The sequence below is a fragment of the Hippoglossus stenolepis genome, chromosome 22, assembly GCF_022539355.2.
Source record: "Hippoglossus stenolepis isolate QCI-W04-F060 chromosome 22, HSTE1.2, whole genome shotgun sequence".
Classification (NCBI taxonomy): Eukaryota; Metazoa; Chordata; class Actinopteri; order Pleuronectiformes; family Pleuronectidae; genus Hippoglossus; species Hippoglossus stenolepis.
Genome location: NC_061504.1, coordinates 18,065,921 through 18,091,200, shown reverse-complemented (window position 1 = coordinate 18,091,200; position 25,280 = coordinate 18,065,921). Strand labels below are relative to the sequence as shown.

The window sequence follows — 25,280 nt, the reverse complement described above, 5'->3', positions numbered from 1 at the left end:
CTTGGTTTGCGCAGTGGAAGCTTCTGAAGCTGACTTCACCTCAGGCTCCATCAGCCGCCATGTTGTGTCCACACTGACTGAGCTTCATCACAGTTCAAACCCGGTTTGTTCTGTTTCTCCTCTTCATCAACTCTCACTCTGCTGCCTGCGGCCCCGCCCACACCCAGCATCCTCTAACGCTCACTGGTCCTCACACCCGTCACTCCGCACTCACAACTCCTGATTGGCTCATCCCTCCTCTCGCGCTATGAAGCAGTAGCTTCAGCCAATAGCAGCTCAGCGTGTGTCCAGAGGGCGGGAAGAGGAGGAGGAGATGAAGAAGGAAACAAACTGAAAGATGTTGTTTCTCTTCTTCATCTCTTCTTTCTCTTCATCCCCTCTTTTCTTCTTCTGTTTGCCTCAGTTCAGTCTGAAGCTGCCATGTTACTGCTCCATGTTCCAGATGTGTCATCTTTCATGTTCCAGCACCAGTCTCACATTAATGTGAAATATCCAAACGTTCATATACAGAAACACAATCAAATCTTGTTATTTATTTCAAACATGTCGTGCTGATGTCCCATATAAGCACAATTAAATCCACTGTTTCCATAAACACACGTGTCAGTCTGGATTATGATGCACATAGTTTTATTGCCAGTGTTGTGATTTGTTGCTTCTTTCTTGTTTTGTCTTCAACTAAGAGATAAGATGAGGATAAGATAACTTAGTCTCCTGAATGTAAACTCAAATGTTACAACAGTGTCATCAAACAGAGGAACTCTGTTTATTAAAGACATTTAATATGATTTTACAGCTGTACCTAATAAAGTGACTTCTGCGTGTGTATAATACTTATATATGTGGCCTCTGTACAAAGTAATGGGTCCAACCGAGCAGCTCATTTGTCCTGTTTATAACTTTTCATAAATGCACATGTACAGGAGGCTGTTAAAAGATGTTAGAGAACAGTACTAATGTTTGTGTTTTACTTTTAAATGTACTTTTCTTACACTGGTTTCTTTTTGTCTTTACTCTTATTTTCATCGTAACCATATATTTGTTGACTTTTAAGCATATTGTGTATATTGTATATTGTCATGTTGTGTGACAGTTTTCACACTGACTCCTGAATGAAGATACTTTAATATGTTAAATAGAGGAAGAGGAAAGTTTATTAAAATAAGTCATTATGGGGATTAAAGGCCAAATATGTCACCATTTTCTATCTGTGCAGTTTTCAATATCTTGTTTGTTTGTGTTTATATTATTTCCATTTTCTACATTTCCCATGTTTATATTGTTTGTTTGCTTTTTATTATTCTTATTACTTCTCCAGAACATTTCCTCATCGTGGAACTGGTATAATATAATAATCTAATCTCTTAAATACAACTCAGAACAAAATGTGTTGTAGTTTTATAATAATAGTTTAATTTTAAACACTTTACTGACTCACTGCGCATGTCTGTTGGGGGGGGGGGCCTATCTGTCTATCTGTGTCTCTCTCCCCCTCTCACATCCGGGAACTTCAGAATTACCATTGACAGCCGCAGCGCAACTTTTCCTGAGGCAAAGTGAAATCAAGCCGCGCACTCGGACAAAATATAGTCCCCGCGTTTCAACTTAAAATTACCGACGGAACCCGCCGGTCGCCGCCCGCCGGGACCCGTCGACGTTGGGCCGAGCTCCGGGGAGGATCCAGCCGGGCGCGGAGCTGCTCTCGCCGGGTTTGGAGCACTTTTGAGCGCGGGGCGGAAAGTGTGTGATGAGTCCTGGGCTGCGAACAGAGAACTTGCCGCTGCGCTGAGGAGTTGGTCTTTCTCTTGTTATTGTGGCGGAAAACTGTTTTCAATCCGCGGGAACTCGGCGGCGGCGAAAGTGCGAGAAAAGTGTCTTTGTGGCGGGGACATGGAAGTACAGGGCCCGCGCGAGGCGCTGAAAGTGGAGCTCCAATGTCATCAGGTAAAGAAACATGGTGTTGTTCCTGGGAGGAAGAGGGGAGGCAGAGGGGAGGCAGGGGGGAGCTCTCCCGGAGCTGCCGCTGCCGCCGCCGCGGCTCCGTGTGCGGCGGCCGCGGGTCGCTCTCACCGCCGCGCTGCACCTCCGCGGTGGTCCAGGCCACTTCGGGGAGTAGTTTGCCCGGCGGTGGGAGCTGTTTTCTGGGGGAATGTGAAGCTGTGATGCGGTGGAGGAGGAGGAGGAGGAGGAGGAGGTGGTGGTGGTGGTGGTGGTGTGTGGAGATCAGGACGCGACCTGAATATTTATGAGGACTCTGGTTGTCTGTGGCCGTCAGCCCCGCTTTGTTTCCCCCGCACACACACACTAAACTTCGGGCACTTTCCCTCGGAGCCTCCCCGGGTCCTGAGCTGGTTCCCCCGGCCTCTGCTCCGTCAGGCCCGTGAACTAGTTGCACAGATGAAGCAGGACCCACAGGTAACATGGAGCCAGGAAACTTTACCAGCATTAATCTTCATCCTCCTCTTCTTCATGGCCACTTTGCTGCTAACGTCAACTTTTATTATTGTGTTGAAGCCTTGAGGAGGAAGAGGAGGAAGAGGAGGTGTGTGTCTGAGCTAGATTCAGAGAGCAGGTCACCTCCTGCTTCACGGTTGTGTTGTTGTTGTGTTGCAGCTTCTTCCTCGGCTCAAAGTTGTGTAATGTTGAGAAATGTTAGCGTCCATTTTGTGTGTGTGTGTGGATCAGCTGAGTGTGACTCCGGCATCATGGCTGAAGTTTGAAGGTGACGCTCATCGCTTCGTTTCTATCGCATCTGAATATTTCTGCGTCTTATTCTTTGCGTTAAAAAGCTTCGTTACTTCACACTTTGCTGTTATTTCTGCTCGGTCACATGATCGCTTCGGTGCCTTTGGATTCGCCCACATTACGCTTTCACTTTTTTTTTTTCCCCTTTGCGTTTTACCCGCACGGCCTGTGAGTGTTTCCGGGAAGTTTGCAGCCGGTGCCGGAGCCCGGTGCCCGGTCCCGGTGCCCGGCTCCGGTGCCCGGCTCCCGGAGCAGGTGCAGCCGGAGCTGGAGGCTGGATGGAGGCTGCGCCAGTGTTCAGCACCTCGGTCAGCTCCTCCAGCTTCCCCCGCTGCACCGCCCCGCTGCACCGCCCCGCCGGTCGGTCCCGGCCCGACAGCAGAGCACCCAACTTCCCCTCAGCTGCTCTTAGAGATACAGCGACTCGTTTATTCAGCCGTCGGGTCGAGTTGGGTCGAGTTGGGTCGGAACCGCTCAGGCCCAGCTCGCTGTGCTCCACTGGAAGCGGAGCCATTTCCTGTGGAATGCAGTTTGTTGCTTCGCTGCAGTTAAACACATTCAACTCGCTTTCTCTCTAGAAGCTGCAGCTCAGCCGCTCATCCTCTATTCTTTTATTATTCTTTTATCCTCCTCCTCCTCCCCCTGATTCCTGATGTTTGTGTTGTAGTATTTTCTCCTCATTCTTCTTCTTTCACTTTGGTAGTGGAAGCTTCCATTTTGAGAGAGAGAAGGGGGTGGTCCTGTCCCCCCCTCCAACATGGAGAGGAGAAAAGTCTGCAGAGTTTCGTGCAGGAGGAGGTGGAGGAGGGGGGGATGGGCCTCATTCATGCCGAACATTACCATTTTGATTGCTTTGATGCTGTTTTTGGTTTGGAGGGGGGGAGGGGAGGCAGGCGGAGAGAAAAGAGAGAGACACAGAAAGCCCAGTCAGCAGCAGCTCGGCCACCTCGCGTTGAATCACTCCTCCTGCCGTCTTTCTGTTCCTTCTGTGGTCGCAGCAGAACATGTGACCTTTACTGTTCCTCCGCACATGTGTGAACATCCACGTCCGACAACACAACCTCAGATTCATCAGAAGAACATAAACTGAACTCTCCTCCAACTTTCATTAGAGAGCGAGTGAAAAATAAATAATTAGACACGTGTGACGAGGGAGACGAGGGAGACGAAGGCCTGGAGGTCGTTTCATGGTCACAGTCTGAGGCCTGTGATCGAGGGAAGTTTCTCTCTGAGCTTTGGACGTGGAGTCCATGTTGTCAACCATCCTCCTTCTTCTTCTTCTTCTTCTTCGATCTGTACATGTGACACTGAGACAGTAGAGTTGGTTAACATTAGTTTTTTTTCCGATACCGCTGCAAACACAGAAAACGACGGTTAACAACAACAACATCTTTTCTGTTGTGGAAGTTGAAGTTTGAAACATTAACTGTGAACAGTTCAAAACAAACTTAAATATACAATTGTTAGTAAATCCCCAACTCTTAACAAATTTCCATTAAATGTAATGTAATACCAGAAGTGAGGAAGCCTCTGGGATGAGAGGTGAGTCCAGTCTCCTGCACTTGTACAACTTCTGAATAATAAACCAACAACAACAATAATTTAACTCAAAAGAGTTTAAGTTTTGAACACGGTGCTCACACCACCGGCCGATGTGCTCGTCACGTGAACACGTCAAACACGGAGCGTCGCTCTGCTGTCAAACGTTTCTCTGTCGCCCGATGCTTCATTAGGTTTATCGTGTTTCTCCCTTTACACTGAATCCTTTTCAAACGTTTGCTGCATGTGTCTGAATCCTGTCACTGCAGACACACTTCCACCGTTTAGCTTTGGGTATTTTGTTGTTGTGTCGACTGGAGTTTGTTGTGCTGCCAGTTAACTGAATGTTAACATCACAGAACCAGAGCCATGTGCAGAGTGTGTTACCATCTGACATTTTACTAGGAGGCTGCAGGAAAAGTTCCAGAAAATGTCCAGAGACACTGACTCAGACATTTGTTCTCATATACAGAACCTCCAGAACATGTCAGGAACACGTGAGGAACATGTCATCTGTGCAGCTCTGAAAACAGTTTGAATAAACTGGAGCAGAGTAGAAATAGATGGGACGTGGTGTTGAATCTAGTTTTGTTCCTTCTCCTCCTCACATGTTCAGATTCACTATCAAGGTCTCTCTCTTCCTCTCTGTGCCGTTCGGTCTGAATCGACCTTCGTCCTTGATCGTCGTGTTCTTGGCCCTTGAAGAAGAATGGATTCATTGATTCTTTTTCATTCTGCTCCACTTGCTCTCTGTTGCATCATGGGCCCAGTTCTTTACGACTCCTCAGGTGGAGAGAGAAGTTGTTTTCCTCCTTTTTCTCTTTTAAAAATCGTTTCTGCTCTGGTTGCAGTTTGTTTGCAGGCGTCTTTTTATTCATTCCTCAAGCAGATCGTCATCGATTAGTGTGTTAGCTGCTTCTTAAGTGAATTTATGTCTCAAAACATGTTTTTAAAACTAGTTTTATTCAGTTTCTGGAGTAAAGTCGTCGTGTTTCTTGTGTTTAAGAGCTCAGGTGCCTGACTTGAACGATTTCTGATGTCGGTAGTAAAGTATCAGAGGCAGCATCTGTAACCATGGCTACGCCTGCTTCTTACACATTCAGAGAGTAAAGCTCATTAAAGCTTTCTTTTATTTATATATATATATATATGTATATATGACATGTGAGCAGTGCTGAGGTGTAACTCACTCAAACGAGCTTCTCTGCAGAGGGACTGAGTGGAATTCATTTAAACATTAAAAGCTGCCTCTGTGTGGATCTGTTTAGAGGAAAACAGCCGTCTGATTGGTGGACGTTGCCCGTGTCAGCTCATGGTCATTGGTTCAGAGACGGTGTCCAGATTCCACGCTGGTCTCAGACGCTCTAAAGCACAGATATGTTCAGTTTCACAAAAATGATTTGTGTTTCTTTATTTTCCAGCTGTGAGCAGCTGCTTCCTTTGTGTGTCGCTCTGTGGGACGTCAGCCAGCGTGTTCACACAGGAAACCAGGTCAATGCAGGATGAGTGAACATGAACTGAAGTAACGTGGTTTATGTGAAGTTTATCTGCAGGTCATCGTCTCTCTGAGAATTATTCAGGATCTGTGACAGGCGTCAGGAAACTGAACGCTGACATATCGTTTGTGTTTGTGACGTTAAATCTGCTGTAACTTGGACAGTTTGCAGTGAAAAGTCGTTTCAAGACGACGCCTGAGCTCATTTTCTTTCTGCTCCGACATTTTTCAGTAATGTTTGTCTGAACCTCAAACCTGTCGTTCATTTACTCTTATCACTGTAATTGGTCGTTTGAGAAGCTGCTGGTCGCTTCCTGCTGGATGAGGGGTAAACGTTACAGGAAGTGATGTCACATTCAGCCGCTCAGACGTAGGATGAGCTCGTTTCTCATGGTCGCTAGTGAGCAGGTGAACTTTCTCTGCGACTGAAACCAAACTCTAATCCCAGGACGTCTCATTACTGGCTCCTGCAGCGCTGATTAAACCAGCAGCAGGTTCAGGGATTTGTTTCTGGACTAACTCCTGGTTCTACAGAGCGGAGGCTAGTAAATTACCCAGGATCCCTCCAGGCACACACACACACACACACACACACACACACACACACACACACACACACACACACACACACACACCGAATCTTTCTCTCGATTCAGACTCTTCTTCTTCTCATTTCAAAACTGAAGGAAAATAACCTCAACAGTTTTTTTACAACACAATAAAGTTCCTCAAACACATCATCTACTTTATTTACTTCAGTCAGTTAAAGTAACAATACTGCCACATATTAATACTCCATTACATCACCGGACCATAGAAATATTACATTTTACAGTAAAAATACTCGATTACAAGGAAAAATCCTGAATTTAAATGTGGTAGAAACATTTGTTTGTTGTTGGATACTTTGAAGTCATCGTCATATTCTATAAGTATCATTGTGAAAAGCAGCTGGTGTCCACAGAGAGATGCTGTGGAATAGACACAGTTTGTTGTGCTTGTTTTAGATGCAGCAGTTTCAGGACAGAAGGATAATCTGTCTGAATGTGGGATTTGGGGACATGACGACTTTCTCTTCTCTGATTGGTCACATGTCGTCCAGGCCTCGTTCACACCTGCTGTTTCCATGTGGGTTGGTGACCCGGTCCCAAGTGGACAGTTCTGAGTTCAGTTCTCCTGAGACTTGTTATTACAAAGTGTGAAAAGCTTTGAGAGCTGAGGAGAGTTTCTGCCGCTGTTAGATGCAACTTTTGAAAGATGTTTTCCTGCTGAAGGTTTTGTCTCATGGTCACAGATCATGTGTTTAACATCCAGCATCCGACTTTGCTCATGATTCACAAGAAGCTTCTTCGACAGTCGAGTCCTTCTGGATCAATAATGATTCACAAGGAATCAACTTCTTTTTGAGTCTTTTTAAAATATAAAAATACAAAATATTTCCTGATCGCAGCGTCTCTCAGTTTGTGTTTGTTGCTCATTACAACTTACTCACTTTCTCTCCAAGGTCGAGACTGAACTTTCAAACTCAACTTGAAGCTAAAGAGGAGGAGGAGGAGTTTAAAGTTCTGACTGGACACGTGACTGAGGCAGCGTCACATGACGTAGACCCTGCTGTGTATCATCAGCTCATGAACCTGCTCAGTCTGAGCTCTCTCTCACGGCAGCAGCGACTCATCCTCTTGTAGTTTTTTTGTTTGCAGACTTTTTAATCATCACTGGAGGCGCGCTCGGCTTTAATTAAGAGCAACGTGGCAGGAAACCCTGCGATGACTCTTCCTGAGGGGGGGCAGCGCTGCTCAGCGTCACGCTGCTGCTCCGTTTGCTCACGACGAACACGACCCGCGTCTTTACATCCCGTTTAAAAACCTCACAGGAGGAAGAATGTTTGAAAACTTTATTTACAAAGGTCGTAAAGACGTTTTCCTACGTCTCGTTAAATCTTCAGTTTGTCAGGAAACATCTCATCTGATAAATATAAATGTTTGTAAAGTTGTTTCTGTCATTTCAGGTTGTTGTTGTTATCTCACTGATGTTTATTAAGTGTTTCTGATCAGTTTGGTTTGAATTAGTTATGTGATACAAAAACAGCTGGGACGTCATGATTGACAGCTGAGACTGACTCAGGATTGGTCAGGTGCCTGTGTGGGCGGGACCTTGATACCACGGCGCCACCCCACAATCACTACTGCTCAGACTTCAAATGACGACAACAACACAAGATGGCGGCGCCTGTATCCGAGGTACTTTGGCGTCATATGTGTGGAGCAGGAGGAAGTCGTCAGTCTTTATTTACAGTCTGATTCAAACACTATAATGAGATTGACAGAAGTTCAGATCTTGAATCGTTAACGTACCATCAGGCCGTCGGACCGTCACCGAGCGCCGGACACGTCACTGAGTGTTCGGTTGTCGGTGAACAGGTTGCCGAGCCCCTCCCTCCGCGGCGTCGGCCTGGTTCTGTGTCTTCCTGCAGCCGTCGCGTGACAGCTCCTTATTACCCAACAGCAAACAGTGATTTCCAGAGACCGAGAGGAAAGTGCTGAGGTGGCTCGGCCGCCGCCGCAGCAGCAGAGAGGCTGCGATGAATTAACCCGTGTTGACTGCTGCGCTGCTGCTTCCCTCTAAACACTCTGTCATCTTTCTGCTCACAGCAACAGTTTGGAGAGAAACGGGACCAACACTAAATCTTCTGTTTTTAAATCTGAGGAAGGTCATAATTCACGCGCTGTACAGACGGATGAATACAACATAACTCACAGTGTCAGTCGCTCACCAACACATTTGCATGTGATGTATCATTTCCCAGAGAATTAACCTCAACCAGGCTTCACACGGCAAATCCTTTAAAATACTACATTTATCTTTATTACAAGTGAAATCTAACTTAATACTTGACATTTAAATATTTCAGCTCATGTTCTTTTATTCTTTTACTGGACAAACACCGAAGACTTTCTACATTCATGTAAAACAAAGAGAGGACCGTTCTGTTTTGACCTTTGACCTGTGATGTTAACTACTAATGATAATTTTTATTATCAGTTTGAATCTGCAGATGATTTTCTAGTTTCAGATTCAAATGAACAATGAAACATCAGCAGATAATTAATATGAAATACAAATAACTTTAACCACAACCTGTAGCACCGTGTATTTTATAACTATCTCAAAATTATCAACATATTAAATAATATAATGACTTAAAACTATTATGAATTTATGTTTTAATGGGACAATTTGACTTTCCAGCTAAATGAAAACCATATTTTCTAAGTATTTTGACTTTGTCATATCTTTAATCTTCACCCTAATAATTACATTTTGACATTGTTATATTAAAACCTTTCTTTTGTAAAATATCTTTACTTTTTTCTTTTAATAATGCGAGTTTAAACAAGCATTACATCATCTGAGGTGTTTTAATATCTTGGCTGATGTTCGTCAGGACCACACGTGTCTCCTCCCAGGTGTCGAGACACCAGCAGCAGACTCACACTGATGCTGTGGCCTCGTGTTACACTTTCTTCTTCTCTCGTCTCCAGAGAGTTTCGTCTTCGTCAGGTGGAAACATCCTCACCTTCATCATTTCTCCCTTCAGGAGGTTCAGCGGCCGGATTATCTTCCTCAAAGAGCCGTGAAATCGTGTAATAATTCAGGAGCTGCACGGAGCCTGTTCCTCTTTCTGAAGACGAGTGTTTGTGTCCACAAAGTGATGCTGGGGCTCAGTAATGTGCAGGTGTTGTTTACGGGCGTCGTCTTCTGCCCTTTGTGCTGCTGCTATTTTCAGCAAGAGTCCGTGACATCGCTCAATTTCACACAGACCTGAAGTTAATTGTTGCAGCTTCATGGACGTCAGAGTGTTCTCACTGTCAGCGGACACACACACACACACACACACACACACACACACTCTCTCTCTCTGCTGTAGAGGGAGGGAAGTTACTCGATTCTATTGCTGAAGGAGCCTTCGAAACGGGATTAGTTCTGTCAATGTAACGCAATTACGACCTTTTGGACTCTGGCTCCGCCCATCAGACAAACATCATGTTTTTAGCTTAGCAACATTAAGGCTAACGTGTCCATTTTACTAAAGAGTCCACAGTGAATTAAACTCAGGTTGACACGGTCAGCTGATCGTGTGTGTGTGTGTGTGTGTGTGTGTGTGTGTGTGTGTGTGTGTGTGTGTGTGTGTGTGTGTGTGTGTGTGTGTGTGTGTGTGTGTGATGAGCTGCAGGACAAAAAGCTGAACTCGTTCATTCAGTCTCTTGTCATTCGCCTAATGAACTTCCTCACATGTCTCTGTATCGTAGCAACACGTTTAATTACCGTCCAGTCACCTGGGCCTTGCTGTGTGTGTGTGTGTGTGTGTGTGTGTGTGTGTGTGTGTGTGTGTGTGTGTGTGTGTGTGTGTGTGTGTGTGTGTGTGTGTGTGTGTGTAGTCTGCCGGGGTCGTCGTCATTCATATGGTTCATATTCAGTCGTTTTCTTCGCCAGTCGTCTGCTGACGGATGAATAATTTCTGTCTGTGAGTGAATTCCTTGACACAAAGTGCCCGGTGCACGTGCACGCTCTCATGCAGCAGAATTCAGCTCAGGTTAGAGACATTACCTACCTGTCAATCAATGGACAACAGTCTATACAGGAAACTGGTGTTTTACCTTTAAACAGGAAATCCTAATCCTGGCTGTGATTTTATTTTGGTATAATTTTGGTCCAGTTTAGTTTCTTTAAAAAGGAGAATCAAACCTGTTTTGAATCTTTAGTTTTAGTGTTTTACTGAGGCAGAGCCGTGAAGAGACTCGATCCGAGACTCGGCCGGTGACTCGTTCAGTGACTTGATGAACTCACCTGCTGTAAGTAAAAGGGCAGTTCGGTCTTTTTTCTCTCAGATCAGAATCAGCTACTTGTTGAATCAGGTTTCCTGTAAAGGTCACGTCATCAGCAGCAGCGGCCGTATTGACTTTTCTTCTCTCTGCCCTCAATGAGGTTTTCCAGCTCGTCTCTGTGCAGATAACCGAGCGGCGTGCCGAGGCTCGGTCAGCAGCCGACTGCGCCGCTGTGCACAGTCAGCAGCCCGACTCGCCAAAAGAGCCACTTCATCATCAAATGCTGAGCCGCAGCATCTCTGCCGCTGTGGGCCACGTCGCTCTGACAGTTACCATGACAGCAGCGATGAGAAGAGACATCCCTGGAAGTCACACCCCGACTTTTTAGATATTATACAAAATGATCCCCTGAAAATGTTATTTATAAGTTAAGAAATGAACATATGGATTTACATCATCTTTACCACACAGAATAAAACAGGACTTTAGCAAAAGTATTAATTAATGAACAAAAACTCTTCTTGTCTAGGAAAATATGAAGTAATTTAACTTAACTAAATAGAAGATAATAAGAAGATAATAATCAGGCTTCCAATAAAGAAAAGCAAATGAAGAAAGTTGTTTCCTGAGCAGGACAGGAAGTGAGGTCGTTGGGGTTGTAGCGTCCCCGGAGCAGCAGTTTGATCAGATAAACAGAATCCTGTCCGGGACGCAGAGGGCGGGGGGGCGTCTGACCCGCCTCACCTCCATCTGTCTGACAGTCATCGAGCTCCATCCTCTCTGCTGCTCTGGATCCTGACGCTCACCAGAACCTGTTTCTGTCCAGACCTTCTTCCTCCTCCTTCTGTCATCGTCTCAAACCGAACTGAAACGTGTGTCTCCCCTGAACCACGAGGCCAAGACGTCCAACCTCCATCTTTTAGTTTAGTTTAAATAAAGATTCATGTTGAATAAAATAAATCAGTCGGCGACGCTGCAGCTACGTCACGTCGCTCCTTCACCGCCCTGTCTTATCTAACAGGAGCTAAAATTAGCTGTTAGCTGAGCTTTTGAATGTGAAGAAACTGAGGCTCCACGCCAGTTTGTTGCTGCTGTAGTTGCTGTGGTTGTTGCTGCTGTAGTTGCTGTGGTTGTTGCTGTGGTTGTTGCTGTGGTTGTTGCTGTGGTTGTTGCTGCTGTAGTTGCTGAGTCGACGTCTCTGAGCGTCTCACTCGTCTTGTCTGATGTTGCTGTTGCTGTTGCTGCTTCTTGTTGTTGCTCCTGTTGCTGTGGATCTGAGTCGTTGTCTCGGAGCGTCAGACTCCTGCAGTCGTCTCTGGTTGTGAGTTTTCTTCTTCTTTAATTCATCCTGTGATTTAAAGAGGTCGTACTGATGAACTCTGAGCAGTTTCCATCTTTAAAAGAAGAAGAAGAAGTGTCAGAGCCACAGGAGCAAAGAGTTGTTGAGTTGATCAGTTGTTCCGTTCAGAGACTGAAGGAGAGAAAATGTTAAAGGAAACTAAAGAAGCTGCTGAACCAGCTCGCTGAGCTCTGATTGGCTCAGATGTCTTTGTTCAATGGGTAATTAAGACAGGTTAACAGGTTAACATCTAACAGGTTAACATCTTAATGGTTTACAGGTTAACATGTTACAGGTTAACAGGTTACATGTTACAGGTTAACATCTTAACAAGTTAACATCTTACAGGTTAACATCTTAATGGTTTACAGGTTAACATGTTACAGGTTAACATCTTAACAGGTTAATATCTTACATGTTAACAGGTTACAAGTTAACATCTTACAGGTTAACATCTTAATGGTTTACAGGTTACATGTTACAGGTTAACATCTTAACAGATTTAACATCTTACAGGTTAACATGTTACAAGTTAACATCTTACATGTTAACAGGTTAACGTGTTACAGGTTAATGGTTTAAGTAAAATGTTTAATTTAAATAAATATGAGAAACAAGTCATTAAAGTTAAACCTCTTCCTCTTCTCCTCCTTCAGTTGTTTTACCTTCAAGCACCTTGTTAAGAAGCACGTGAACAAGAAGTGATTCAAACTCATGTGCATGTAAATGTCTTTAATTATTAACTATTAAACTGAAATTATGTCGACAAACTTATTTTACTCACGACAACGAGAGCAAACAGTTTTTAAACCTTCACGCGGGTCAGAGAGTTTTTCTCTGTGATGATGTTCCTGGTGTTTTCAGTGTAAACATGTCGGAGACGGAGTCTGAGTCTCTGCAGCGGCAGTTTGTCTCCGAGGTCTTTGTCTTTGTGAGACGTCGAGCGGAGGATAGAGACAAATGGTCTTTCCCTCAGCAGCTGGTTCCCTCTCAGCCCCTGCTGCTCATTCACTGCTCTCTGGTTAGCTGTGTGTGTGTGTGTGTGTGTGTGTGTGTGTGTGTGTGTGTGTGTGTGTGTGTGTGTGTGTGTGTGTGTGTGTGTGTGTGTGTGTGTGTGTGTGTGTGTGTGTGTGTGTGTGTGTGTGAGGAAGTGCTTCTTCGTCAGGGACAGACAATGGACTCGCTCAGCCAGCTAAACAGAAAGAGGTCAATTATGAAAAAGGCCAAACAAAAGCGAGATGTGTGAATGTTGCGCTGATTGGTCTTTGTTCAGGAAACTGCTTCAGACTCCAGCTCCACGCCGCACTCTGATTGGACGTCTGCAAATCTCAACCACTGCTGATCTTGTAGCTTTGTGTGAAAAACACAAACTTCAAACTGAGTGAAAATCCTCATGGACTCATTTTAAACCAGAATGTGGGAGGAGTCCAGTGCTTCGTTTACATTCTCCTTCGAGGCCGCCGTCCCACAATGCCCTGCTTCCTCTTAATGCATTATTGAGTCTCCCAGTGGCGTCCTTAGAAGGGGGAGAGGTCCCGCCCACAAAGGAAGTAGGACTCTGACTTCAAAGATCTTCTGAAAAATTGATCAGGTTTGTAGCTGAAGTAGATTCAGGTTAATAACATGAAACCAGAACAACCTGGTTCATGTACCTGAAGGAGAAGATGGTGGGAATTATACTTTATATTATATTTAATAAGTAAAGTGTAGAATTCCTCTAGTGCTGTTTTTACAAATGATTTCTACTTTAAATGCGTTAATTGTTTCTTTAATTAAATTTTTTATTTAGAATGAAATGGGAAGTTTTTAGCAGCTTCTCACATGTGAGCGTTTGCTGTTGTTCTGTCATAGAAACTAAATGATATATTCTAATTAAACTGAATACATATATAATAATGAGATGAATATTTCACAACATGAAAAATTACTTTTAAAGTTATTTAAAGTGACAGAGAGTTGGATGGAGGGATGCATGGATGAAGGGATGGATGAAGGAATGGAGGGATGCTGGATGGAGGGATGGATGGATAGAGGGATGGATGGAAGGATGGATGAAGGAATGCATGGAGGATGCATGGATGGAGGGATGCATGGATGGAGGATGGATGGATGAGGATGCTGAGGGCATGGATGGAGGATGGATGCATGGAGAGGGATGGAGGGATGCATGGAGGGAGGGATGGATGCATGGATAGAGGGATGGATGGATGCATGGATGGAGGGATGCATGGATGGAGGGATGGATGAAGGAATGGATGGAGGGATGCATGGATAGAGGGATGGAGGGATGGATGGATGGATGAAGGAATGGATGGAGGGATGCATGGATGGATGTATGGATGGATGGAGGGATGGATGAAGGAATGGATGGAGGATGATAGGAGGGATGGATGAAGGAATGGATGGATGGAGGGATGGATGGATGGAGGAAGATGGATGGATGGAGGGATGCATGGATGGATGGATGGAGGGATGGATGAAGGAATGGATGGAAAGATGCCAAGATGGAGGGTGTGAGGAGCATGAGGGATGAGGATGGATGGATGGAGGGATGCATGGAGGGATGGATGGATGGAGGGATGGATGGATGGAGGATGGATGGATGGAGGGATGCATGGAGGGATGGATGGATGGAGGGATGCATGGAGGCATATCGGCGGCGTCTCGGGATCACGCCTCTCCTAAGCCGTGATGAGCTGTCAGGTCAACGCCTCTGTGCGTCTAATCCGGCCGTCCCTCTCAAATCTGATCTCCTCCTCAGATCTGCAGCTCGAGGCGTCGCTGCTTTAAGACTGATAATATGTTTCTGGTTTGTGGGGAATATAATCTTTGAAAATCCCTTTAATCAAAGCAGCAGCGACACAAACAGCGTCTTGGAAAACGGCCGAGTGAAGAGTCAACTCGGCAAAATGCCAGCGAGTCTTTCTCCTGCTGCTCGGATGTGACGTCTCAGGAGAAATGTCTCGAAGTTTACTTTATGTGGAAGAAATGAGCACTGTCATCAGGAAGTTCACTTCCTTTACAAACAGGACGTTGTGTGTGTGTGTGGCAGGAAGTGATCTCATGATGCTGATGATCTTTGGGTCTGAGTGACGTCAGCGTCTGTGACTCAGACTCAAACATCAGCTGAGCTCATCTTCATCTTGACTTTAAGGATCAGAATAAATCATCTAATGAGAACAGAAGTCGTCGCAGTTTATGAAAAAGCTTTTTTACTGCCTTGTAAAATAAATCCAATAATCTTTGAAGTTTAAAGACTGAGTGAAGGATCATGAGCAGCAGGATTCATCCTCTGAGGATCATGAATGTTGTTGAATCTCCGGATGTTAGACTCTGTCATCTTATTTAGTTTCTATCGAAGCGTAGAGTTAGAGGTGAAGTCTCCTCTCTGATCACCGGCCGCTTGGTGGAGTTTCAGTCAGACGCCGTGGAGCTGCGGCGGTGAGGCTTTGAAGTGAGGCGTGTTTTCTTACTGGCGGTCGTGGATGAGCCTCTAGGGAGGCTCTCAGCCTTCATCCAGGCCCCTCCCACCGCCAGCCGCCGCTCGCCAGCGTCCCCGATCGGCTTCAAAGTTCAGGACGTTTCTGAGCTTTGAAGTGAGCGACAGTCACAGAGAAGCAGTCGAACAGACGACACTGATATCCAGGTCTGGTATTTCCACTCGCTGCCCGCAGGTTCGTCAGGAGGCGAGCGCTGAACTAACAATGGCGCCGTGTTCTGCTGAACACACACGTCTGTGAAAGAGAAAAGGATCTGCTCAGTGTCTGCAGGCGGAAACGTAACCACGTCTTAAAAACTGGTTTCTGATGTTGAACAGGGCGCTGAGAGGTTTCAGATTTATACAGAACAAGAACAACTTCATATACTGTATATACATTATTATTCTGTATATACAGTATGTACAAATACCTTAAATGTACCTTTGTACCTTTAAATCCTCATATTCTTCCTCGTGACTTCAGAACGTTGATTCTCTGAGTCTTGTAATGAAGAAGCAGGAACAGTGAACATTAACATTTAGAGCAGATCAGTGTGAACAGAAACATACAGAACATACAGAGTGGAACATACATGTAGGACTATGAATATGGAACATAGAACCTGGAGCTTGGTACATAGAACACAGAATATAGAACGTAGTACATTGCAGTCGGGGGTTATCTAATGTTCTTGGAGAGAACCCAGGAGAAGGACGCCTGGAACCTGTTTGATGTTTTTATTCTCTGAGAAAAGAATCCTCTTAGTTTCATGGATTAAAATGTGAGAAGGTTTCATTTGAGTTTCAGGTTGTCTGAGCTGTTTTCTGTGTTCACGACGACAGGAGAACCAGACGCTTTCCACTTCAGGAAAACACAACGGAACCTTTTCATCCTCGTCCCGGTGTTCACTCATTACTGCTCCACTTCTCCGCTAAGACGTTAAGTCAAGAAGTGAGAGGTGTGTGTGTGTGTGTGTGTGTGTGTGTGTGTGTGTGTGTGTGTGTGTGTGCGTGCGTGCGTGCGTGTGTGTGTGTGTGTGTGTGTGTGTGTGTGAGTCACGCACCTAAAAATATCGTCCATATTCCTCTCGCTGCCGGTTACACTGACCCGTGAGTCACTGCTCCAGCTGGAAACGTTAGGAAGCAGCCGCCGTTTGGGGGTGTTGATGTTTGTCGGGGGGGGGGTCACGTCACTGTGGCGTTCAGACGCTGAGCAACTTCCACAGGCCTGATACAAAATGGTCGCTTTCTGTTAGCCATGTTTGATTGAAGCTGAAACAGCAGGAGACTTCCTCATCACGTCTGACACGCCCCCTAGAGGCTCATCTATGGTCAACGCTCAATACGGAAACAGAGCAGTACCACTGGAAACCATGGGGGGGCAGTGTAGCTCAAGTGAGACGACCATAAGACACAAGGAAGAATCTTCACAATCGGCTGAACTTTTTGTGGACGAGTTCGAACACCGTTTTTTAACGTGACCAGTTCTTCTCTACGCTATTTTTGTTGTTGTAAAAAACTCTTGACCCTGTGCTGCCCTCTAGTGGATGTGACCGTACAGGACACGCGTGGGCTGTGCGATTACATCATTTGAAAGTGACGCATCACTTTTCATACATAAAGGCAGGTCGTATATATCCTATAGGAGCTGGAAGTGTTTGACCAATCAGAGCAGACTGGGCTCTATCAGGCGGGGGGGGGGTCTTAAAGAGACAGAGTGTTTGAGACAGGGGCTGAAGAGAGGAGCTGCAGCGATGGACGTTCTGAGGAACCTGATGTTTTCTGAACCTTCGAGCATGAAAACCTTCTACAGTCACGTTTAATGAGCGTTGACTTGTTCTGACGATGGAGACGATGGATCTGACTTCTGGTTCTTGTCAGTGTTCGATGCGGTGGAACAGTTTGGTTCAGAGTTTTGATCCTGGTCATGTTGATTATCTGCCGGTGATATCCTGGTGAACGTGTGTTGGTTCCTCCTCCTTGCTCCTCGTCTCGGCTGCAGCCAGGAGATGGCACGGTTCGTTTGCAGTCTCCTCTCAAGTAGGGAGCTATTAATATCTGTCGTTCTCTTAAACGCGTGAGTCTGTAAATAAACTGCTGCTTCTGGGAACTGTACGAGAAACAAACGTGCACACGCAGCAACATGACAGTTTATTGCCGTGTTAGTGGCTCATGATCGTGATTAAAGCTGAGAAGGGATTTCCTGCTTTGAGCTGAGACTCAGGCCGTCACCTTCTCCTCTGACGAGACGGTTTTCTGACACGTTTCCTCGGCTGCAGGGCGCCATCGACAACACTTTATTTTATCATGCGGTCGCAGTCCCTGGATAAAAAGGGAATTAAGAGCAGGAGTAACAGGCTCAGGGCCGTCAGAGCGGCGGATCATCACGCCTCATGTACAAAAGTGCAGCCAAGTTGCCTGGTAACTGACGTGGAGCGGAAGTGGTTGACTTAAGAATCATGATTTAACAAAAGCAACAGGAGTCAAGGCCTCAGAAACGTCCCTGAACGCAGCGGCGTGCTGCGTCGCCTTCAGGATCACAGGCTCCTGCTGGGAAAATTCACTAATCTGTGAGGAGTCTTTCATCAGGTGTAAATCTGATGAAAGACTCAGAGACGGGAGCGGTTACATCCTTTTGATTTGAAAACATCTTTGAACGCGTTGATATTCTACATTCAGTTTGTATTTTCAGTTTGTATCAAGACAAAAGCATATTCTGATTTCATGATTTATTGACAGTTTGGTTTTTAGATATTCAGGTTTTCTCTGATTCACTTAAATGTTGAATTCAGGTTTAAGTTTGTTTATTATCAAGTCTGGATTTATTTGTCCTGGTTTAAAATATAACTGTCATTTATTAGGTTTAATTTACAAATGTAAATCAGGGATAAAGTGTTAAACGTGTTGTATTCGTCACTACTTTCTGTTGACATGTGACACCAGCAGCTCAGACTCAGAGGTGACGAGGGTTTACAGCCGCAGGTGGTCGGACGGAGTCACATCAGAAGAAAGTGGAGGTGGTTTGACTGTTGGACGTTTCATATCTGACGTTCAGGGTCAGACAGAAGAAAAGGGAGTAAAGCACCAAGGCCTGAGAGATGCTCAAGAGTCTCCATGGCAACAAGGCCTGTGAGGTTTATGGATGTTGTAGTTTTTACAGCAAGAACCAGACCAAACTAGTTTTTATGAGTTTCCTCAGGTTTGGACCAAAGTTTGTGTCACACGATCAAACGGTCGGTTCTGTGAGACGAGCGTCTTCACACACGGACACTTCAGTGAATCTTGATGCTACAACACAGATGTTTTATATCAGGGGTTCCCACATGTGGCTCGAGGCCCCTCGAGGAGCCACGAGGTGAATCTCCGGGGCGGCGGCTGCCTTGTGTTTCTGTTCCTCTAAGTCAGTGGGTCCCAGACGAGGGGGGGGGGGACCCACTGAGGGGCTGGGACTGAGATGTTTTCCATGAATCTAATCAAATGAACAGACAATTAGGAGTAGTGTATTTGAGACGTTATAAAGTACATCTAATTTTTAAACAAAACCAACACCACAGGGATACGGGGGTTGCAAGACGATGGAAACAACACTTCTCTTCTCCAGAGGTCGTCTCAGCTCTTCCTGATAAAATCTTGATTTCTGCTCATGAAGCCTTTTCCTCTCCGGCTCTGACTCTGTGGGACTGACCCCCCCGCCCCCCTCCTCCTCATCCAGACGGCTGTGACTCGTCCTCTTTGCCCTCTCTCTCTCTCTCTCTCTCTCTGTTCTCTCTCTCTCTCTCTCTCTGGTCTCTCTCTCTCTCTCTCTCTCTCTCTCTCTCTCTCTCTCTCTCTCTCTCTCTCTCTCTGACTTACACTGTGTTTACATGGCGTCCGTCAGGGACGCCGGCTGCTCCGTGAGCACGTGTGTGGAAATCTAAACACCGTGCGGAGAAACTAACATACGACCAGTTTTATTTTAGAGGCTACGTCTGTAAATGTATTCAAATTAATTTCCCATTATTGCTTTGCTTATCTGAGGCGGCGAGACGTAAACAAAGATGAGGACAAACGCTGAAAAGCAATTAAAAATAAATGGAGTCTGGACAGAAGAGCCGCAGAGAAGCAGATAGAGGCAGAAACAGTCGGAGCTGCTGCCGCTGGTTGATGTTTGTAGTTCTGTCTTAAAGGAAGAGTTCACCACATGATGAGCTTTTATTACGTCTGAGGAATCGATCACCAGTTACTTCAGTTGTATTGGATTCTGCTGCAACACTGTTTTCCCCTGAAACTCCAGAAGTGCCCCCCCCCTCTATCATAGTGGTGAGGAGACAATGACTGGAATTTCCTTCCTGTCCCTTTGAAGCTGCGGCGGACGTCTTTTCAGGCGCCGTCCTGCGGCATCATCGCAGTAAATGGTCAAGTTAACCCAGTTACTTGGAGCGAGCTGACGCGGCGCCGCGGCCTACGGGCGCTGTTACTTCTGAGGCCTGAGCATCCGTATTGTCTGTCCACAGCTTCTGGTCATGAGTGTGTGTGTGTGTGTGTGTGTGTGTGTGTGTGTGTGTGTGTGTGTGTGTGTGTGCATTAGTCAACGGTCAGCTGAATCCCGGGAAGCAGAGTGATTACTGTGCGGCTTTGCTTAATGAAAAATAATGACTCGGCCGCCGCAGAGTCTTTTCCTTCTGTTTGTTCTCGTCGGTACCTGAGCTCCATGTCAAAGAGCCACTTCATAAATGAAAGAAAAGCTCAGCACAGTTTGTTCTGCCCTTCGCAGGAGAGCCAACAATGGTTCTCAAACGAAGGCCAGTTTCCGTAGCAACACGCCAAATATAACAAGGCTTGTGCTCGCATTATAAATAAAGACACACGGGTGCAGACGAGCGGTGCAGCAGAGGGCGTGAGGACGGAAGGCCTCGTCTCATTCAGACATGGAGCCGCAGAGTGACCAGCGGACTCTCCTGTGACAGTAAATCACTGTGGTTTATTCATCCCAGATTATGGGATGTCAGTTCGTTGTTCTTTATTCAACCTGCAGAAACTCTGTTTATTTCTCCGTCTGCCGCTCTGCAACATTTCGTCTTCACTAATTGGAGATTTGACCTTTTGACGTCTTTTTCTGTCTCGGTGTTAAGTCAAGTAAACGTTTCGGTTCTGGCTGAAATCAGAAACTGCCGCTGAGCCGCGTGCGGCCGAGGAGACGTTTCCTGTGTGAACACGGTTTGAAGGGTTCAGGCTCCAAACAAGAGAATCTGTGGCACAAAGAAAAGAGACAGACGAGTGTTCACAGTGGAAATTGGAACCTGTGGAACATGATTTACTGGAACATTACACTGAACTGATCAAAGCCTGAAGAATTATTCTTATTATACAAGTGAACGTGGGGAACAAAGAGCGGATTTTACTGAGAAATCTTCTCCCGCAGAGAAAAGACGAGACTCAGACTGAACGTGTACATTTATATATATTTATATATGTGGACTTTGATAGAATATTCACCTCGAAACTCTCAAAGCTGCCGATTCCAGGAACTGTTTGTTTTTCGCTGAAGTATTTTTGTTGTTCCTGTCGAGAGCAGACGAACCTTTCGGGTTCATCACCTGGGAATCAAAGAGCCGGTGGTTGTCGAGTGTCTTCCAGGCAGAGGCGCTCTGCAGAGGAGATAAAGAGTTTCTGAAAGATGGAAATGTAACGCAGGGAAAAACACAGAGAGACGAGGAAATCACTCCTCCCTGTGAAGTTAGATTGTGGAGGACGAGTGTGTGAGGCTGAGAAAACAAGGACAGTTTGTCAATGAAGAGTTTGATATGAGGATCACAGACGTAGCTGCTGCTGCTCATGAATCTCATCAACTGTAAACCCATTATAATCTGGACTGTACTCAGGCCACAGCGAGTAGAGTGAATGTCTGCAGCTGCTGGATGTATATTAATAATCCTGGTGTCTATATAAAGGAATAGATGCTACTGGGTCAGAGGAAATAAAGAGTCTGGAGGGATTTGAGATGTTAACCTGTAAAATATATAATGACCCAACTCTTCAAGATTCAGCCTGAAACTTCCAATATTTGCATTATTGATCAATCAGTCGATGCCTCTTGATCTATTGTCTCATCTATGAAATGTGAGTTTTAATTCACCGCAGACGTCTTGTTTTATTTAACCAGGATTCAAAGGTCTGAGATGCAGAGGATGAACCGATATGAAGCTGGAACCAGAGAATGTTTAATACTCTTCAAATATTAGATAAACCTAATGAATCATTGGTTTTCTAAACTGTGGAAAATGTCCAACAAGTCGTCTGCACATGTAGAAATCTGAGATATTCAGCTTCACGTGATACAAATCATCATATTTGAGACGGATTCTGTTGCTTTATTTGATTTAACAACTGATCTGTTTATGATGAATCTAATTTAAGACGCTGTGCAATGATAAAAGTCTAAAATCAGATGAGTCTCTGAGAAGAGGCGGCAGCATCCGAGGTGTTTCCTCGGGCAGCGGGTTTCCCTCTGACGCTCGTCTGTCCAGGTCGATTCTGTGTCTGGACATAAACAACGTCCGTCTTACATGTGAAGCAGCAGCAGAGACAATCTCATTTACCTGCGTCTAATGAAAAGCCAGTTGGTTGGAGGAAGTGATGGAGTGAGACGCTGTCGGTTCAGAGTAGAAACAACAGACTGAGTCGTCTGCAGCTGCCGGAGGTGAAGTGAGAGGCCGCCGCTCGGCGGCGTCCGACAGGAGGAGCACGGCGAGCAGAGCCCGACCCGTTAGAGGAAAACACACGTTTAATACAACAACACAGGATTTCTCTCTTTTTGAATGTTTCTATTGGTTGTTAACCAACAAGAACAACATGTTGGGTGAGTGCTGCAAAAAGTGATTGTTCACAACGTGGCAACCTTCAAGTTTTTTCTTATTTATGTCTTAAAAACTGAGCTGTGAAACTAAGATAAATATTTATTAGCTTTGTGATAAAGCTATTAGTTATTTGTAATGTGTGGAGTTCCCCAAGGCTCCATCCTTGGCCTCCTTTATGTTTGTTATTATTGTAATATTTATGTGTAGAGCTGCAACAATTAATTAATTAATTGATCCAATGAATTACCTCCATTTTTTCCTCATACACCTCATTCCTCACTAAATATAGTTGCTTTAATATAACTAGATGTTTAAATACATGAATTATAATTTTTTACTATTGTCTGACATTGTAGACGATACAAATTTAATATTACTTGCAGTAACTTCAGGGAGCTTTGGATAATGAAAACAATTGTTATTTGCAGCCCTGTTTACATTTCTCTGTAACAAATCATTTGTTCAAAATAACTTATAACAAATGTGTACAGCTCTGCTACATTATTTATTAACCATTGAACCCATTAGGGTCATAAAACCCTCAGTAAACGGTCTGTTATTAGGAAACAGCTGTTGTCGGAGAATCCTGCTGCTGAAGAGAAAAATGTATTTTCTGTAAAACGTGACGAGCAGCTGGTGAATGGAGCTTCCAGGAGCTTCCTTTAATTAACATGTAGAAACAGTATCCACAGGCGTCCTCCACGAGGCTGCTACACTCTAAGTGGCTCCTTCTCCTGCTGGAGCTGTGGAGATGTGAGGGCCACACCTCTAATTGAACACTGGCATGTCGGAGCATGTTTCAGCCGCCGTCACCGAGGGGACCAGACTCCTCCTCCTCGCTGGGCCTCCACCTCGGCCTCATGGCCTCCTGACGCCTCCTTTTGCTCCGGACAGTCAGACGGTCCGGACCCCGTAAAACTAGTTTACCTGCTGAAACATTATTTCTGGATATTCGTTATCCTCAGAAGCTGAATCTGAAGGATTGTATGACCTTCTGCACTTTTCTGTAGTTTAATCATCAAGACATGATTTCATCCTGACTTAAATTTAGTCATGAATTTGTTGTTGATGGTTTAGATTCAGGTTCTTTGTCATGGTTCCCTGAAGATGTATCTTTAATATTTTTGTGATCTCTGTAGTTGCCATCATTTGGATACATTTTTTAAAACTTTATCTTTTCCATATTAGAAAATAAAAATTTAAAGTTCAGATTGCCCAAACATATTCATGCTCCCCAGAGGAAGCCCTCTTTCTATTGTTGCTCTTCTGTTGCCGTCCTCAAATCAAAACACATCCATGACATATTAATCTTTCTGTAGATATTCTCAGTTCCCAGAGGACGAACCTTCTATTTTGAACACGGGATCATCCTCTGTACGAAAATGAGACTGAATTGCAGAAGTTAATCACTGACTATTGACGTGAAATTTAGCTGAGTATACTCATGCTCCTGAGGGGATACACATTGTTCTTTAACCTTTTAATCCTATTTAATTCAACCTTTGACCTTTTGGTTGTCATTCCTTGGAAACCAAACTATCTTCTTGTTTGTCAAGATCTTGTATTTTTCTGCTCGGGTCAGCGCAGCGTTGGGAGGCAGTGATGGTCGGCTGCTGGGCCGGTGCTGGGCCGGTGCTGGGCGGTGCTGGGCGGTGCTGGTCGGGTGCTGGGCCGGTGCTGGGCCGCTGCTGGTCGGCTGCTGGGCCGGTGCTGGTCTGCTGCTGGGCCGGTGCTGGGCCGGTGCTGGGCCGGTGCTGGTCGGCTGCTGGGCCGCTGCTGGGCCGGTGCTGGTTGTTTCCCATGAGTCTCCACGGCTGCAGGTTCTGAGAGTTGAGCCGGTCACAGGAAAACAAACAGCAGCAGAAATCCTCCTCTGTGCTGAAGCTGAGGAGGAAACAGACGGAGGCTGTTTGTGGGTTTTGAACAGATGCTCAGGATGTAAATATTCAGTGGGGGGGGGGTAACATTTGTTTTCATTTTGCAGCGTTCAGGTGCTGGGGGGGGCGGAGTTGTGTTGTGTTGTTTGTGTTGTCAGATCTGATTCTGACGTACGAGCTCGGGTCTGGTTGTTGGCACGGAGGCTGCTTTACAATCTTTATCTCAACTTTTCTACTTTTACTAAACTCTGCAGAACGTTTTACACGCACGCACACACACACACACACACACACACACACACACACACACACACACACACACACACACACACACACACACACACACACACACCCACCCTGCACTGCTGCTGTCGGCGTCGCAGAGGTCACTCTCTTCACTTATTGGCTGCTGACGAATCAAGTTACACCAAACTGAAAACTAGAAAATCCTCTGCAGCGACAGACACACACAAACAAACACAAAAACACACACACACACACACACAGATGTAACAGCCAATCGTCGACATAGTAAACTGTCAGATTCAGTGTCGACGACGTAAAACATTGGAGATCGCTCACTCTCTCTCTCCTTGCCCCATTTTTAGATATATATATATATATATATATATTCTCTCTCTCTCTCTCTCTCTCTGTCTCTACGTAACGCCGTTGAACGCCCGGCGTGATTTGGAAACTATCAGCTCTGAGCTTATAAATTTCCCCAGTGTGAAAAGCAATGCATACAGAATGAATCCGCTTGTTTATCTGCCCAACCATCCACACACACAGAGACACACACACACACACAGACACACACACACACACACAGAGACACACACACAGAGAGACACAAACAGACACACACACACACACTCTTCCTGTCCTGCTGGAGGGAATAAAGAAATGAAGGCGGTAGAGTTTTTCCTCTCCAGACGTTTGAACACGTATGTGTTAAATCACAGGTGACAGATAAACACACGTCTTCTTCTGCAGCGTGGCAGTGTCTCCTGAGGTTTCACTGTTCAAGGTGCATGCTGGGTAAAGAGGAGGAGTCACCGCAGTGTGAAGTAGATCCGACTGAAGGATTAAAGAGAAGTGAGGTTAAGTGAGGCTCTACACAATTCAGTTCATTCAATGTTCAC

The 25,280-nt window shown here is 45.3% G+C and overlaps 1 protein-coding gene across 4 annotated transcripts in view; it reads left to right on the top strand.

Moving 5' to 3' along the window:
* The first annotated feature begins 1,554 nt into the window (after window positions 1-1,554).
* phf21b (PHD finger protein 21B) overlaps window positions 1,555-25,280 on the top strand; it is a 53,474-nt gene continuing 29,748 nt past the window's right edge. Inside the window, exon 1 of one of the 4 annotated variants that reach the window (XM_035147717.2) lies at window positions 1,555-1,944. In XM_035147717.2, the coding sequence (XP_035003608.2) occupies window positions 1,891-1,944 (54 nt within the window). In that variant the 5' untranslated portion in view covers window positions 1,555-1,890. Of the gene's footprint in view, window positions 1,945-2,055; window positions 2,416-25,280 lie in introns of those variants that run through there. The other 3 variants (XM_035147716.2, XM_035147719.2, XM_035147718.2) reach the window with 3 other exon arrangements.